General features: G+C 42.0%; 1 protein-coding gene across 1 annotated transcript in view; it reads left to right on the top strand.

The window, feature by feature from the left end:
- The window catches only part of MYO5C (myosin VC), a 1,267,761-nt gene that overhangs the window by 1,101,817 nt on the left and 148,654 nt on the right, over window positions 1-17,290 (top strand). The window contains exons 33-34 of the mRNA XM_078684841.1: window positions 4,011-4,098; window positions 4,966-5,064. Of these exons, the coding sequence (XP_078540967.1) occupies window positions 4,011-4,098; window positions 4,966-5,064 (187 nt within the window). The remainder of the gene's footprint in view (window positions 1-4,010; window positions 4,099-4,965; window positions 5,065-17,290) is intronic.

The raw sequence follows: 17,290 nt of genomic DNA, 5'->3' as shown, positions 1-17,290 counted from the left end.
TATTGCCACCCAAAGAAACAGTTTCATCATCCACTTCCATAATGCCTTGCGTAAGTTCCAAATTACGCGCGTTCTGCTTTTCAAACATAGCAGGGAGAGTCTGCATTCCTTGCTTAGGTGCACGTAAAGTAGCAGCATTTTTCCCCCGACTTTCGTCTCCCCTTTTCAAATACGCTTTAACACTATTAGTACTCTGGGTGCTAGGGGTATCAGAAACAGTCTCACCTTCTGTGTTTAAGCCTTCGATTACTTTCCCTCCTGTTTTTTCCATAATCACTTCTGTGGCTTGCTCCTTGGTTTTTTCGCTACGTGTGGTAACCTTTGCCACCTCCTTTACTTTGGCGGGGGGTTTCGGTGGCATCCTTTTTTTCAGCGTGGCTCCTCCTCGACCACGAATTACCCCAAGGCGATACCCCAACAAGCAAAAAGGAAGCTGCCAAAATGGAGCCCTATACCGAGTCAATAGCCAGCTGCCCAGCATCTATTTCGCACAGGCTTACCACATTTAATCTTCAGCTTTAATCCACGTTCAGACTGTGCTTACTCCCGCTGTTACTCCACTCCACTTTTTTCCAATGTCTCAACGTCCCTTCGCACAGGCAGAGACCAAATTAAAGTAGATCCACAGAGCAGATTTTTTTCCCCCTTTAAATAAAAATCACAAATCTTTTCTTCCTTTATTCGACTTCCATCGACGTCTCTTCGATACAAGAGCCGGCTTATAGTTACTGAACCATTTCAGCAGAATACGGAACCACTGCAGCCGTTCCAAGCACGAATCCTCCTGCGGGTTCAATCCACATCAATCTACACCCGCTGACAGCACCGCCGTAGCAGCCGTAACAGCTGCGGTTTCGCATTAATGTTTCTTGGCGTTTCTTCATGTCCCGACTTCTGCAATATGATTTAGAGTCGCAGAAGAATCTTACAAATCAGGAATCACCACCTTCCTTCATTCGATTCGCGGTCTGTAACTGATACAGCGCTCCTCTCCCTGAACCACTATAAATCAATGACGAGGAGAGAGAAGGTCCGAGCTGCCTACACAGCCCACGCCACGGCCGCCATCTTGCCCCTGCAATCCTAATGCAATACAAAACTAATACACGAAACACATCATTATAAGCTATTTAATTTGTCTTGGTACTAATTCCAGCATAAAGCTAGAACTGATGGACAGTTTGAATATGCGACAAGCTTTGCGCCGTAGGTTTATTATGATATGTTGTATCTATTGTTAAGCATTACTGGTTACAGTGTGTGACATTTGTTCTTGCCCTGTACGCAATACACCAGCCTTAAGTGCCCAAATAGAATAGCCTGTTACCATACATAGAGGGCAATGGATATGACCGCCCACTCTACAGTACCCATGGGATTTGTATGCCAGAATTTTGCATACCGAATGATTATCTTATATAAATATAGTGTCCTAAATATTGTTTACAAAAATATTGTTTTACTGAGTGTAGATCTTCTGTTTTAACACCTCTCTGACTGCAAATAAATCAGTGCTTAATTTGAACTGGTGATTGCAGGTGGGGAGCATCGGGAATAATTTTTGGGGGCCAGCACTTATGTATTCTCAACCGACGTTGATCCAGAGCAAGAGAGAGTAAAACACAGAAGGGAGAATGAAGGAGGAAGAGATAGATGAAATCAGTGAGAAAGGGGGCAATGCGCTATTAAAAAAAAAATCCTGCAACAGTGAGATAAGAAGCAGGGAGTGGCTGGTAGTTGATTGAAGAGGTATAAGGTGGAATCAGAATTACGCAACCTTGGTTTTCAGCACCCCAGGTTTCAATAGCGCAGGCCAGGCTTCTGTGCCCCACCATTTATCCTTTTACAAATTAAGCACTGATATAAATGTGTTATTGATGAGAAGATGGCACTTGGGAACAAGGGAAGAAGATGGTCCTTAAAGTACTCTTGTACCTTGTGGTATTTTACTTTGTCATGCTGCACAAAGTACTGTGTGCTACCTCTCACAAAGGAGTGCACATTCATGTGACATTTGCCTTGATGTACCTTTAAAACTGCTAGTAAAATATTGAATAGTAAGATAAAACAAACAGATGCACATGGGAGCATCTTATCTCGTGTTAGACCTGACATCATTGGTGTGGTTTCCCTACAACTATTTACCTTCAGACCTCCTCTTTTTGCTGACCAGTGCTAACGCGTTTGTGTTCTCTGTTAAAAAAAATTGTCTTTTACCCATATTGGCATATTTAATTTACTTATGAGTCCCTAGTCAAGTGCACTATATGTGCCCAGGGTATGTAAATTATGCTTGTGTCATCCACTTTTGTAGCCTGTTAAACATATCTCAGGCCTGCCATTGCAGAGCCAGTATGTGCAATTTTAACCTGCCATGCCTTCCTAGTAAAATAAACCTTTTGCCAGGGCCAAACCTTCTTCTTAACCCCTTCAGTGCTAATGACAAGGGTAACTCGTTATGGAGTTTCCATTGACTTCAATGGAAATTACATGCGAAGCCATAAAACACCTTAGCATCCAAGTGGTTAATATATATGTCACACGTAAGGTAGTCCCTGGACATCCCTATGGGCAAAATGTAATGCATTGAAAAAGTTGGACATGTACTTCAAAGTTTTACATGACTTAGTAGTGAAAAACTCTTAAGTTAATTCTTCACTACTGCAAGCCTCTATCTCCCATAGTGTAACTGTGGAGTTGCCTCATTATATTTTCAAAGTGTAATTTCCAAATGGGACGAGAACTGGTTCATGTTTGGTGTATCTGGAATCCTAATTTAAAATCCTTACTTATGTTGCAGTCGGATATTAAATTACAATTCTGAAAATATCATATTTAGAACGTTGCTGTTTTCTTGCCATAACCGTTTGATACCTGCAGCCTGTGTCTGGTGACGTGACTGGGTGTAGTTGACAGTTGGGCTTTGTGTTCTCCTCCTAGACAGCCACACACAGTGGGAGCTTAGGTGTGACTGGATGGCTATCACTGGCAGGATGGGAGGAGGGTTCTGGCCCCAGCCTCTTTTACACCTGAATAGGCATACACCCTGCAGTTGAGCTAGAGCCAGGGCCAGGAAGGCAGGATATCTGTGCACTTCAAAGGCATGCCTCTAGAAGTTTATCTCCACTTCAAAGGCACAACTGTGTATGAAGAAGGACCTCGAACTCTACCATCTCAGTTTATTTCGGGACCTGTGGATACTCTGCTAGGAAGGACTACTGTGTTACTGCAAGAACTGTAACACTGTTGGACTGCTGCTCTACAAGGGACTGCTGACCTGTGCTCTCTTGGGGAAGAAGAACTGGATCTGCAACTCAATCTTGAACCCAGGACCTCAGAGTGAGTTAAAGAGTTAGTCTTCTGCTGGCCTCTTACTCTGAGCCTTAGGAACATAAAACGCTTCCCGGCAGCTCATATACCTGTTCAGCAAGATTCTTACCTTCAAGTAGTGCTTTGGTTGCAGGGATTCTGCTGAGTCACAGAACTATGCTTGGGATCATAGAACCTTGGTAGGCAGGGACTGAGTCATCATACCACCTGAGTACCCATGAGCCCGGGACCGACTAGCTACAGTGTCTCACTTGCCCTCCTACTCACTCAGAGAGGAACAAGTGATAAGACACCCAGAACACAACACTCCTGACCCTCTCAGGAATCGCTGTTGCAGGACACACCCTTTCGCTCTCACACTCGTACTAGCCCACAATAAGATCTGACACTGGCACGAGAAAAGTTTAAAATGTTAATTTAAAAAAAATTTCTCTAGTATGCGGTATACGTGCCACAATAAGTAAGAAAATGCCCAACACAAATACGATCAGCATCTGACTGCTCTGTGCCAAGCTACCAGGGTGCTGAGCACAGGTTAATTTGGGATTTGCTTGTGCCTTACCCTAACTGGGAGTGTGCTGCTTGACCAGCACTCACACCGCAGTCAACCAGTAACCCAATTTCTAACACCTTGTGTAACACTTTAACACTAATATATTGTTATTTTTAATTTCTAATAGGATTTTGAAGAACAGATCGATATGAAAGACAGACTTATAAAGAAACTCCAAGATCAAATAAAGGCATTAACAAAGACCATTGAAAAAGGTAGGATGTGATTTGATGTGGTATTTATATGATTTTCCTTTGCAGATTTACATTTGCACACAGCAGCATGGAGTAAAACAAAAAAAGTCTCTGAAATAACAGAATCACATATTTTCCTTTTGATTAATGCATGCATTCTACTATATTTTCCTCATAGCCAGTAAATCGTTTGGACAATAATTATAATTGTTCATAATATTTCAGTCTAAAATTTAAAAAGTTAATTTATTTGAACAAAGGGATCAAGAACGTTCACTCCACAATAGGATACAGTTTGGCCTAGCCAAAATCTTAACGTTTAGAATAAAGAAGATAATATTCCATACAAAATAATTAACATTGCTCCCTATCCTCCAGATTCTTATTTGCATGTCCCCGAACTAGAAAACTGCTGCATTTAAATCGTACTACTCAGTGCAATGTAGGTGGTTGATGACTTTGTGTGCCAATCTCACCACGCCAGTCAAGACCTCTAGCTTCTAGGACAGAACATGAAGAGGGGTCTTTGGTATGTGCCGCAGTAACTTTACTTACTATTATGTTGCCCTGTTTTCAGGGTAAGAGTTTGCCTTGCTACTTCTGTTTGCCACAAAACGAGTAATGAATGGTCTGTACAACAGCCCATCCACTGAGCTGTGGTTGTAGACAACAGTATGCAGATGCCTTATACCAGCAGTAATCAAAGCATTTGGATCAAGGAAGAGGTTACATCATCTACATGTTTCATCACTGAACCACCATATTCTGAATCATAGACTTGTTTAAACATTTCTTCTCATCATGATGTATTTGTTAGATTGTTCTTTTCCTCATTTTTGTTACCAAGAAAAATACTAAAATTTGTCAATCGCCATATTTTCCGTGCAGCCAATCCAGTTGCAGTTCCGACTTTACCTAAAGAATACATGGGAATTCTGGAATTCTCGACCGAAGATGAAGAAAAACTCACAAAAAATCTCATAATTGGTATGCTTCATCGTCTCTGCTTTCAATGTCAATGTTTGTTGAAGTATTTTGGCTTCCATTACAGGATTAAACATATAAGTAAATGACTGAGCAGAGATATTAGTTTTGCAGATCGGCATCTGCATTTTGTGTTTGTGGGATATTGCATAGCTTGTGTCCCCCTAAGTGGCACTTAAAAATATAGAATATATTACTGAAATTAATGACTTGAAAGTATTTGTGTCTGCTTCACTGCGGCTTGTCACTGAAAAACTTCAGTGTCTTTCCTCCGCTTCTAAAATCTCCACGTGCTGCTCATGTATTCTATTATAATAGTGTAACACTTGCCAGTGAAATATTCTTCAAAATGTATGTACTGTCTGAGATAGAGGTAGCCTATCATTCGTGAAGACAACTAACTTACATGTAAGGACAATGTCATATGCTCTGCATTAGAAAAACACATCGACTTATTCTGAATGTTTGATTCACCGCATCCTTCGGTAGAGTTACCACGTACCTATATTAGTGTCTATATTTACGATCTAGACTCTGTTAGCACCTGCCTTCTGTTTCCCTTAAAGATTTTCAACTTATGAACTTTGATGTTTTCTTATCAAATTCTAATTTGCATACTAATTTGGCTCTCACGGGTGGTACCGTCTATGAATATATTATAAGCCACTTCGGGGAAGATGTACGACTATTTTTTGCAGTCGCGAATAGGAATTCGGCCTGTTTGCGACTGCAAACAGGCCGAATTCCTATGTACAATCTCTCTTTTGCGAGTCGGTAGCCTATTACAAACTCGCAAAATATGGTTTGTGACTCACTATTAGGAAGGGGTGTGGCAAGGGCATCCCTTCCTAATAGCGAGTCTAACTGCAATGTATGATTGTTTTGCGACTGCATTTGCGGTCGCAAATCACCCTCAGTTTACCACCTACACCTACATCAAGTATGTGGTAAGCCTCTCGCAAACGGGAAGGTGCCCACACGACAGCGAAAATAATTTTTAAGAGCAGGCAGTGGTCCCTAGCCATTCCTAATGGGGTCGCAAATAGCACCAGTCTCGTGAATATTATTGAGGCAGGCAATTTGGGACCCCATTAGGAATCGCTAACAGTGCCTGTGATATTTTTGGACATTGCATTTTGCAAGTCACAAATTATGAGTTGCAAAGCGACACAATTTGCGGGTCGCAAAATGTAAGGGTCATACATATGGCCCTTAATTCTTTCCTGCATATATTGAAATAAGAGTCAAGTAGGCTTATTATTCATTCTCTACAGACTCCCCAAACAGATTATTTATGAATAGCCTGTCTCCACATGCATATCCAGTATGCATATCAAATATGGTAGATAAAATAGTTGATGGCCTCATGTTAAAACTTAGCCTGCTTCTATAAAATGTCATGTCTTGTGAAGAGTTACTGTGTCAGTATTTCTTTCAAGGTGGCTTTCTGTTCATTTTTTTAAGGGGCAATAATATGAGATAAAAATACAGAGATCTATCGATATCAGTTCTATTACGTATGCAAATAAACAACTTCTTCGTTCAGATTTAGCAAATTAGATTCGAGCATAGCTGAAATCCAACATATATCCATAGTCTGGTATACTTAAATTGGTGACTTCAATCAATCAATCACGGTTTATAAAGCGCAACTACTCACCCGCCAGGGTCACAAGGCTGCTGCAACAAATGGAACAACACATATTTGTCATAGAATGATTACCTTATACATAATCTGCTAATGTCATGAAAAATGTTTTTTCAATCAATCAGTGATGGTCTCAAGGCTCTGTGGGATCCTGCTGCGGGATCACCCTGCCAGTTCCTTTTGGTTGAACATCCAGGTATTGAGGTCCTTCCTAAACTGCTGGAGCGACGGTGAAGCTCTGAGGTGCAGGGGCGGGAGTTCCAGATCTTAGCGGCTAGGTGGGAGAAGGAGCAACCTCCGCTTTTTGCCCAGTGTATGCGTTGGATAGCTGCTGGGTAGAGCAATCTGGAACGGAGTTCCCTGGTTGGTTGGTGGTAATTCGCTCAATTGTTGAGGTCCTTCATTGTGTAGTGCCTTGTAAGCGTGGGTGAGCAGCTTGAACTGGCATCTCTTTGTGACTGGTAGGCAATTGATTTTTCTGATGTGAGGGGTGATGTGCGTCTGTCTGGGGTGGTTGAAAAAAGTCTGGCAGCTATGGTCTGAAGTTTCCTCAAGAGTTGGGTGGTGATTATTACATATCGGAAGTTGCCGTAGTCGAGTCTATTGGTGACGAGAGCGTGTGTGACAGTTTGCCTGGTGCTGGGTGGGAGTCATATGAAGACCTTCCTGAGCATTCGGAGGGTGAGGAAGCAAGCGAAGGAGATGGTGCTGACCTGCTTCTTCACGGATATGTGGGATTCCTAGTTTACAGGTGTGTTTGGTGGGTTTGGGGTTGGGCCCAGCTTGGGTGGCCTCCATTTGTTGTTCCAGAGGTTGTCCTTGCCTTTCCTGAAGATGAGTACTGCTGTCATGTCTGTGTTGAGTTTGAGACTGTTGTTGTTCATCCAGATGGCCACATCTTTCATGCATCTTTGGAACCAATCTGTAATGGTCGTGGGTCGGGGAGAGGATGACTTGGGGGTCATCTGCGTAGGAGAAGTTATATAGTTTTATAGAGAGCACAGCTGCCCCAGCAGAGAGGCATCCCAGGGGCTCCTGACGATGTTGACCAGAGGTGTCATGTATACGTTGAATAGGTTAGGGGTAAGGGATAAGCCTTGTGGTACACCAGATGTCAAAAGATTCATGTAATGTAAGTAATGCTTGACATTCTTTAAATTTTCCAATTCCTGTGAGCAACTCAATAGTTGCATTTTTTATTTTTTATTTTGAACATTTTGGGTGCACCATATTAGATGCTGCTTGCCCAAACAAGGCATTTTCACCATTCAGTCTCTAAGAAAGTCATCCTTTTTGCCATGATTACCCCCATATTTTTTTTTACAGATACTGGTGGTAACTGACTCTGACTATTCCCTGGGCTCTGCTAACCAGGCCCAGGACTCTGATTAAAAGTATACATGGTAACTAGGGGTTATTGCAATTGGCACTGACAACCTACCTGTAAGTCCCTAGTATATGGTAGGGCATGTGGGTTTAGAGGCCCAGCAGCTTTGATGCACTTATGCGTGCACTGCTATTTTGCCTGCTGCCATTTTAAAAGTCATCCCTCTTTTGCAAGATGCTTTTAAACTACAATTATATGAAAATTTGACTTTAGATTTAAGGTACTTCCAAAGTATAAACTACTTCACAATTACATATAAATCCCCCCGAAGGGCTACCCAAGGTGCCCCCAGGTAGGGTGCCATGTAAAAATAAGCAGAGGCATTTAAAAATATGTTTTACATGCCCTGCTGAGGGAAAAACTACCAATTTTGTTTTTCCCCATTGTGGCCTTTTAGCTCTATAGGCTAACATGGGAATACTGTAATACAGTGTAACTATTGACTCGAGTGAGCTACAATAATATTTCAAGGACTTAAATGACCTGTAATGATAAATCCGACAACCTGACATTTTTTCAATACAGAAAACAGTTATAGAAAGTTCTTCTATAAGCCAAAATCCAGCCTTCTAGCCTCAAAATCATATAGTCAGAAGTTATCTGGTGGAGGGAGCTGAAGAGAACAGGCCAGGAAGGAGCCTGGATAAACAAACTGGGTTTCAAGGAGAACAGGACAGTAAGGAATGCCAGCCAGGCCTACCCCCTCTTTCTGTACCCCCAGCCAGATGGGAGCCCCAGGAATGAAATTTGCAGGAGGTCTGCAGGAGGAGTGTTAAGGGAAATGAGCCACACCAGTGAGTTAGCTAAACCAGGTCCTACTCCCAAGAAGGAGAATTCTCCATCCTGAATTTTAAAGTGCAGTGCTTTGTGGGACAAGAATATGCCACACTTAGTAGGAAGCTGTCATGCTTCTGGATGGCACCCTGTACCCCATTGGTCAGGGTTGCCCCCTACTTGTCACCCCAGAACATTGGATAAGTATGTGAGAGCTGCGTAGCCACACAGTTCTGCTGCCTGAAACTACAGGGAGAAGAAGGACTGATCTGCTGGAACCCTGGTCTGCACCCTAAAGGATTGTACTCTGAAGGACTGCTCTTGCTGACACTTGACGTTACAGTCCTGGGGCCTTTGCCTTGCTTAAAAAAGGAGTGAACTCCCTGAGAGCCACAGGTTATCAGAGCTCATCTTCACCAATTCCACCAAGAAATCCCCAGCCTGGAGTGTGTCCAGTGTACTTTTAAGGATTTGGCCAGATGTATGGTGGGAAGTGTAGTCTCAAACTTCAAAGGACCGTCTCAGAGCTTCTAGACCCTTGGATGTGTGTTTTGTTCAGTTTGGCCCCTCAATTGGAACTTCTGGAAGACATTCCAGACATTTGGAGAAGTTTGGAACAACTTGTAGAAAAAGATCCATCGAAGAGATTCAGGCTATCGATGTCGAACCGCAACTCGGCCTGGATTTCAGGTTTGTCCGCTGAAAGCTCCAGAGCTCAAGATCTCCAGGATTTCATTGAGACCTCTCCCTGAGCCAAACTACTGTGGTCGACTTGAATCCCGCCTGAAGAGTTGCCTCGCTCGATGATGAAAAGACATCCTCCAGAAAAGTTTCTAAGTGAAAAGGTAAAATTTTAACTGAGGCCTTCCGCTTGGTGTATCCGACCAGGGCTCAATTGTGGTCGGCCTCAAACTTTGATTTTGTCCCTGTTAAGTGTGACCAGGTGTCCCAAGTTGGCGTTGTTTTAAGCACTGTTTATTGTTAAAAAATTCATATCTCCAGTTCCCTATCTTGGTTTATGTTGTTTTGATATAATTTAAATCATAAAAAATGTCCTACTTGTATATATGGTGGTTGATTTTTATTGTTTGTTTATTGTTTGATTTTTAGTGTGTGCTGTGTCTTACTTATTTAATGTGTTGGTGTTTTTAAAATGTTTAGGTATCATTTTTATCATAAAAATATTTCCAATTTCTGTAACTTGGTTGTGGATTTTAAATGTGTGTTGTGTCTTACTTATTTAATGTATTGGTGTTTTTAGATGCTTCACACACCTGCCTCCTAGGTTTAGCCTGCCTGCTCGCAGCCAGCTACTGAGGGTTGAGCCAGGGGCTAATGTATTGATACCTTGACTGGACCTTATATTGAGTTTGTGGCCTTATTTCTAGTGTTAGGTGCAAGGTGCTGTCGATAAGTTGGATGTTTTTCTTGTTTCTCAGTTGGCAACATGCAGGAAAAGGGCTCTGTGTGGTATGTTATTTCACTACCAGTTAGTTAGCCCACATCTACTTCAGGAATTGCTGTTGGGAAAGACCAGGGCAGCTGGAGGATTCTTTTAGTAAGGCTTAGGACCCTCACTGTAGCTCCAACCCCCGAATTCACATGCATTTTCCTGCTTGCCACCCTCCTTCTTCTCAATGATGGTGTTAAGACCAGAAGGTATGTGATTGCTCACTGGCCTCATCAAGTGAGTAATTCCTATTAACAATGTTTAATTTTTTTCGGCACGCTGTAGTTAAATGGATCTCCCTGTGTAGGCTTTCTATTACCATATTTCGCAAAGTATAAAAAGGCATATAAGTGATCCAGTTTTTTGCTGTTTATCTGAAACTCCTTTTGGATATTTTTATTAAATTTTGGTGTCCACTGCAATACTTTCGATTTTTCAGTGTTGATGCTTTTGGTATTATGCAGTTATAGTACGTATGCGCATTTTGTAGGACATTAATGTTTTTTTAAAATGAGCAATACATCTTCCACATGGTTTTTGTCCTTGTTGATTAGTAAACCTCAGAATGTTTTCTGAAGCTAATCTGACAGCCTAATATGTCATTCATAACTTTCTAGACGTTTTGCCTTTTTCCCTGTTTTTATACTGGTGAAGCATGTTGCATAAAGACTTTTCATTGCTTCAAGGAGATACTTCACAATTCCCATCGTATTAAATGTATGCAAACGGCTTACACTATAGAATGTGTCAAATTATTTGGCGATGCATACGAGTGTTATTTTATTGTTTTATTTTTTACTGCGTGTATCCACAAAGGGGAGAAAGTTCATGGCATGATCAATTGTTGACAGCTTCTACCTGAAGCCTTCGTCTGTTGTGTTGATTATTTTTATTCCTTCTCCTAAATTTGAGAATTTCTGGACTTTAGCGTTGTTTTTTAGGTGTCAGGTCCGTTGAATTGCCCCATCTTTGAGAGGCATTCTACAGTGACTGCATACTCTTAATCTAGATGGTAATTTGCTTTGACAAAGCTGTGGAAGCTCACAGGTTCATTCTCTGTGGGGAATCTTGGCATGTTTCGATCAAGTGTTTTCCTGATTATGTTTGTAGCTGCCATGAAATGAGCAGGTGTTAAATATACTTTCACTTCATGGATATCCTGAGTTGGCTCCAAGTCATTTCTGGCCTAAGTGTTCTTTTGTGCTGATGAGCTAACTAGGGTTTGGGAGTTACTGAAACCTGAGCCATTGCATATTGTACTAAAGACGTTGATTCCCCTTTCTCTTCTGTGATTTTCCTCTCAATATTTGTGGCTCTGTTGCCAGTTCCCTCTGCTTTAAGAGACCACAATTTATAATTAATTTTGTGTGCTGCCTCCTTTAATTCTGGCAGTTCCTCTTCCCTTTGAGCTACTTATTTGCTCTCTGTGATGTGATTATATTGTCAATGTGTGTTTTTTTTGGCCTGTTTGTTTTAGGTTTCTTCATGGGGAAGCCTGTAGTTCGTCTTTTTCCTTACATTCCAGATGAAACCTGCGAATCATCTTGTGTTTTTGGTAACTCCGTTGGTGTTACTTAGGAGGTTTTCAACCAGAAAAAGCAAATAGCTATTCACAATGGCCTCGATGTAGGTAAATCTATTTTACCGACTCATAAATACCGAATTTTTCCGATTCGGTATTTATGAATCGGTAAATTAGAAGGAGGCAGATGTAGGTAATTTTTAATTTACAATTACCGAATCTGTAAGATTCGGTATTTACCGAATCGGTAAATACCGAATCGGTATTTCCCATTGATTCCTATGGGCTTTGAAGCCCATAGGAATCAATGGAAATACCGATTCGGTATTTACCGAATCGGTAAATACCGAATCCTGGCAGGGGGAACGGGGTGTCACTTTGACACCCTGTAGCACCCCAATTGCAGGCTTGTGTGCCATGTGGCATGTCTGTGTGTCACATGGCATAGGTGGACATGCACAAATGTGCATGTACACTGGAAATCGGTATTTTACCACCCAATAGGATTGGGTGGTAAATACCGACTCCTAAAGGGCCTGTGGCACTCTTTGAAGTGCCACCTACATCTTGATTTACAGAATCTGTAAATTTACCGATTCGGTAATTTACTGATTCTGTATATATACCGAATCGGTAAATATACTGATTCTGTAAATAAGATGCCCCCTACATGCCAAATCCAAAATACCGGTCAGTAACGGCCGAATTCGGCCGTTACCGACCGGTAAATGGCGACCTACATCTGGGCCAATGATGTTTGTGATTAACACATATAAAAGAACACAAGGCAGTAGGAAAGAATAGGGGTGGGAGCTGCCATATACTTCAAAATACTGGAGTTGGCTTCATCCCTAGGCAATAGGCTCAACCTCTGACTAATGAAGAAATCATTTGGAAAACCTAATTTAATGTAATGTGTAATTTTTTTGCAAGTGATGAGCTCAGGTGCAGAACACATTTTCATTTGACGGAACTAGAGAGATCTATCTGTTTAAATTGCACCTTTGATATAAGATTTGGAACTGGATATAAGATTTGGAACTGGAAGTGGTGCTAGTGATGCTCTTCACTTCTTTGAGAATACTTTGGGTTTTCTGTGAACAGAAATGTTTTCTTTATTGAGAAGAGGATCTAGATGGGAGCACTGCCTTGGCTTTGGGTCACTAGTCAGGTATTTCCTACGGGACTCAGCCCGATGCTTACAGGGAACCTCCCTAGCTGTTTTGTAGTGCAGCAGTCCTTTGAGAGACCTCCTGATAATGGACTCTCCTCTCCAAAGAGATGTAGATAAAATCTAGCTGAAAATATATAAAAAAACTTTGAGCACATGGGCAGCAGGAACTGCATTCATAATATTACAATGCCTATAACGACCTGCTTTTCTTCTCATAAAGTCACTTACTTTGGATTCATAAATATATGAATATTCCAGTTAGGAAAATCTTGAGAAATGCGCATTACTCAAACTGTCTTAGTGAGACGCTTTCAATAAAGTCTGCAAATCCTGCCCTAATCTCAATGGACCAGTTTTTCAACCATGGATACTCCTTTGCTATTTATGTCGCATAGGGAGGGAGACATACGCAATGTAAGTGATGGCATATTCTGTGAACTGCAATGAGTGCTAGACATTGGTGTTCTTCAATGCACAATATCACTCGTGATAAAGGAAATCTTGATGCTGTTCTTCTCCCACAATTTGAAATTAAACATATTCTAATATGATGGTGCTGACATTTGGGGAATTAGGATCGTGAAAGCAATTCAGGTCGTTCAGGATAAGTTTTTTAGAAAAATATTATCTGTCCCACAATCCACAGCTGGTTATATTGTTCATCAGGAGTGTGGAGCTGGTTTTTTAGAGGATTTAATAGCCATGGCACCACTTTTAAAATGGATCTTGACCTGGCTGAATCCGGAACTGGAGTTAAACCATGAAATCTTTAAAGATTGTTTAGCTCTCGACTATGGGAATCGCACCCCCTGGCTCAGATATGTTTATAATTTGACAGTGCAATTGGGCGACCCGAGTTATATAACTCATCTAAGAAGCTGTCGAAGGGGGACACAAATAGATCAAGGATTCATATCTCTCAATGGTTGCCATGGCTAGAGAAGATAGGGAGTTAGCAAGCCGACGGTAAGGGCTCATCAACTGCGGAAAACCACCTTGTCTATTGAACCATATTTGGTTAGCATTACAAAGCCCAACCATCGATTCTTACTGGTCAGATTTAGGCTGAACCAAGTTAATTTCCTCCTTGCAGAGTCATCAGGATGGAAGAGGGTGGAAGAGTTGGGGGTTTGTTTGTGTGATGATTTTTCCACACAGGATACAATGCACTTTATTGTTTTCTGTGAGCACTTTACCGCTATCCGGAGGCGTTTTATCCTCCCAATCCTAGCTAACAAAGGCTTTTTACAAGCTAAGCCAGCTCTTCTTTACCTTCAGCTATTATCAAATGTGTGGGAAATTTTTAATGTCGCTAGCTTCCTCACTGCGGCCGTAAGAATCACGAGAAGAAATAAGCTATGTATAACCGGCCCCAATGCACCTATCTGAATTAATTGAATGTATGGTTGTCTCAGCTCAGTAATGTGGTTTTATGAAATTCGCCCAAAATGAATTTGAACATATGTATTGTGTATTTAATTTTTTTTCTATATTGTTACTATTTTTATACGTAATTAATGGTTCTATAATTCCTTGGTATAAAATTTGTAGTATGCTTTTATGGTTTTAAAGCAAACCGAATAAAGTATTTTGACTGACTGACTGACTGATAGTTCATAAGCAACAACAATCCCAAGGCTGCGCACTCAGAAAAAGAAACTGGACTTGGCACCAGACACATTTATGTGTATATTTTAAGACGATATGATCTGATGCCCACTGCATGATAGAGAAGCGTATCAGTTTAATAGCCGTGCCCCAGAGGTAATGAGAATTTATTTATTTATTTATTTATGGGTTTGTATAGCGCTGGAATCGACTCCCGAAGGAGTATCTCTGCGCTTAGGCGGGAACTAAGGAGGTTATAGGGCTCACATGATTTAGAAGGAGAGAAACAGGAACGGTTTTAACAGCTTCCTAAATGTCGGATGTTCTGTACAGTGTCTGAGAGAGTCAGTGAGTTTGTTCCATAGACGAGGGCCTAGATAGGAGAGATCCTTCCCTCCCATTCTTGTCCTCTTGATGATCGGTACTTCAAGAAGGTTTTTGCTACTGGGACGCAAGGGAGTGTAGGAGACGAATTTGTGGGCCAGATAGGATGGGCCCAGACCGTGTAGAGCTTTGTGGATAATACAGCAGACTTTAAACCTAATCGATGGGCAGCCAGTGGAGTTTCACCAGTAGGGGGCGCGATGGAGTCCTGGGAGGGGCATTCTGAACCAGTCTGGCCGCAGTATTCTGCACTGTTTGAAGTCTGCTCAGCAGAGAGTCATTAGCCGAGATCAGAAGTCCATTACAGTAGTCCAGGCGACTAACGACTAACGCCTGGACTAAGGTTTTATGAGTAGAGTCTGGGAGTAAAGGAAAGACTTTCCGGAGCATTCCGATTATGTGGAAGCAAGAGCCAGCCAACTGCGCTACTTGTTCTTTTAAAGTAAGAGCCTGGTCCAAGCGAATGCCTAGGTTTTTCACAACTAATCTAGGGACGGGGTTAGGGCCTAGATCTAAAGGCCACCAGTCCGGAGTCCACAGATGGGGGGCCTCCCCGAACAGCATTACTTCTGTTTTTCCTATCCACTGGGACATAGCTCGCATTCCATCAGAGAAGGCTCGTTGGACCGTCGTTGTTAACTTATTGAATGGAAAAAGGAGCTGTGTGTCATCAGCGTATGAGACAGGGATAAACCCAAAGGTCCTTAGGAGACTGGCCAAAGGGGCGACATAGATATTGTACAAAGTAGGGCTCAAACAAGAGCCCTGTGGTACCCCCTTGGTCAGTTGAATGGGCGGAGAGTGATAAGGACCGAGGTTTACACTTTGCAAATGGCCAGACAAAAAACTCCTCATCCATGTCATGGCTGACCCCCTTAGTCCCACCTCCTCCAACCTTTTGAGCATGATGTCGTGAGAAACAGTGTTGAACGCCGCGGATAGGTTCAACAGCACCAGAATCATAGAATGCTCCATATCCATGGACATTCTGATGTTATCAGTCACTGAGATAAGAGCAGATTCGGTGCTGTACCTCGGTCTAAACCCAGATTGGGAGGGGTCAAGACAATCCGTATGTTCAATGAAGTTCGAGAGATGTGTATTAACGTGTTTTTCAGTCAGTTTGCTCAAATAGGGAACGAGTGAGATGGGACGTAGATTGGACAATTCTGACCATGGAATACTGGAATTTTTTTGGATGGGCCTCACCTGAGCAACCTTCCACTCTTGCGGCACAATGCCCTCAGTGAGGGATAGATTGACTAGGGTCTGTACTATGGGGCCAAGTTGTTTAGACAACAATTGGCTAGTTTTGGCTGGGATAAAATCCGAGGGGGAGCCGGATTTAATCTGGCCCATCAGGGACTCAACCTCAGTTACAGTAATGGCAGGGAAATTGTCAAGCAGCACATGATTAGCAAATTTAGGTGTGTGTGAGAGGACAGAATTTCTCACCAAGTTTCCTGTCGTTAAAATTTTATCATATATCACCTCTATTTTTTGGGAGAAATAAGAGGAGATCTGATCGCACGTCTTTTGAGAAGGTGCTTCTAGACTTTCACATGCCTTGGGTTTGGTGAAAGATTGTAAAATGTAATATATCATTTTAGGTGAATTACCAGCTTGTGCCAATTGTAATGATATGTGCATTTTTCGTGCTAATCTAATATTCTTATGGTAGTTGGTCAAGGAGCTGTGGTATTGGGTTCTATCCAATTCGGAATGTGAGGTTCTCCAGGCTTTCTCCAACTTCCTACAAGCTTGTTTTTGTGTGCGCAGTTGGTCTGTAAACCATACTTCCTGGCGATGACTTGGGCGCTTCCTACCAGATTTAATAGGGGCTAACTGCTCAATCGCCTTGTTCATAGCAATGTTAACTTTGGATAAGGCTGTCTCAGTACTATCAGTGGCATCAAACTGAGGGGCTATAAACACATTCTGAGAGTTGTCCGCCGAGACCTTGTGCCACTGTCTTCGCAAATAAGATTTGGCCTGGGTCTGGTTATTGTGCACAGTCAGATCTTGTATGTGAAACTCAATGATGGAATGATCTGACCAATTCACCGCACTAGGCGGTTTACATTTAATTTTAGTGGAGTTTGAAAAGATTAAATCCAAAGTATGGCCCGCTGTATGTGTAGGGCCTTCATTATGCAGAGTTAATCCTAAAAGAGACATGTCCGCCAAAAGAGTCTGAGCATCCATATTATCTGTACATTCGCTATGGACATTAAAATCGCCAAGTAGCAGAAAGTTGATTCCCGGGGTAAGATGGGGGGCCA

The sequence above is a fragment of the Lissotriton helveticus genome, chromosome 3_2 (assembly GCF_964261635.1).
Source record: "Lissotriton helveticus chromosome 3_2, aLisHel1.1, whole genome shotgun sequence".
Classification (NCBI taxonomy): domain Eukaryota; kingdom Metazoa; phylum Chordata; class Amphibia; order Caudata; family Salamandridae; genus Lissotriton; species Lissotriton helveticus.
This window is presented reverse-complemented; position numbering and strand designations above follow the sequence as displayed.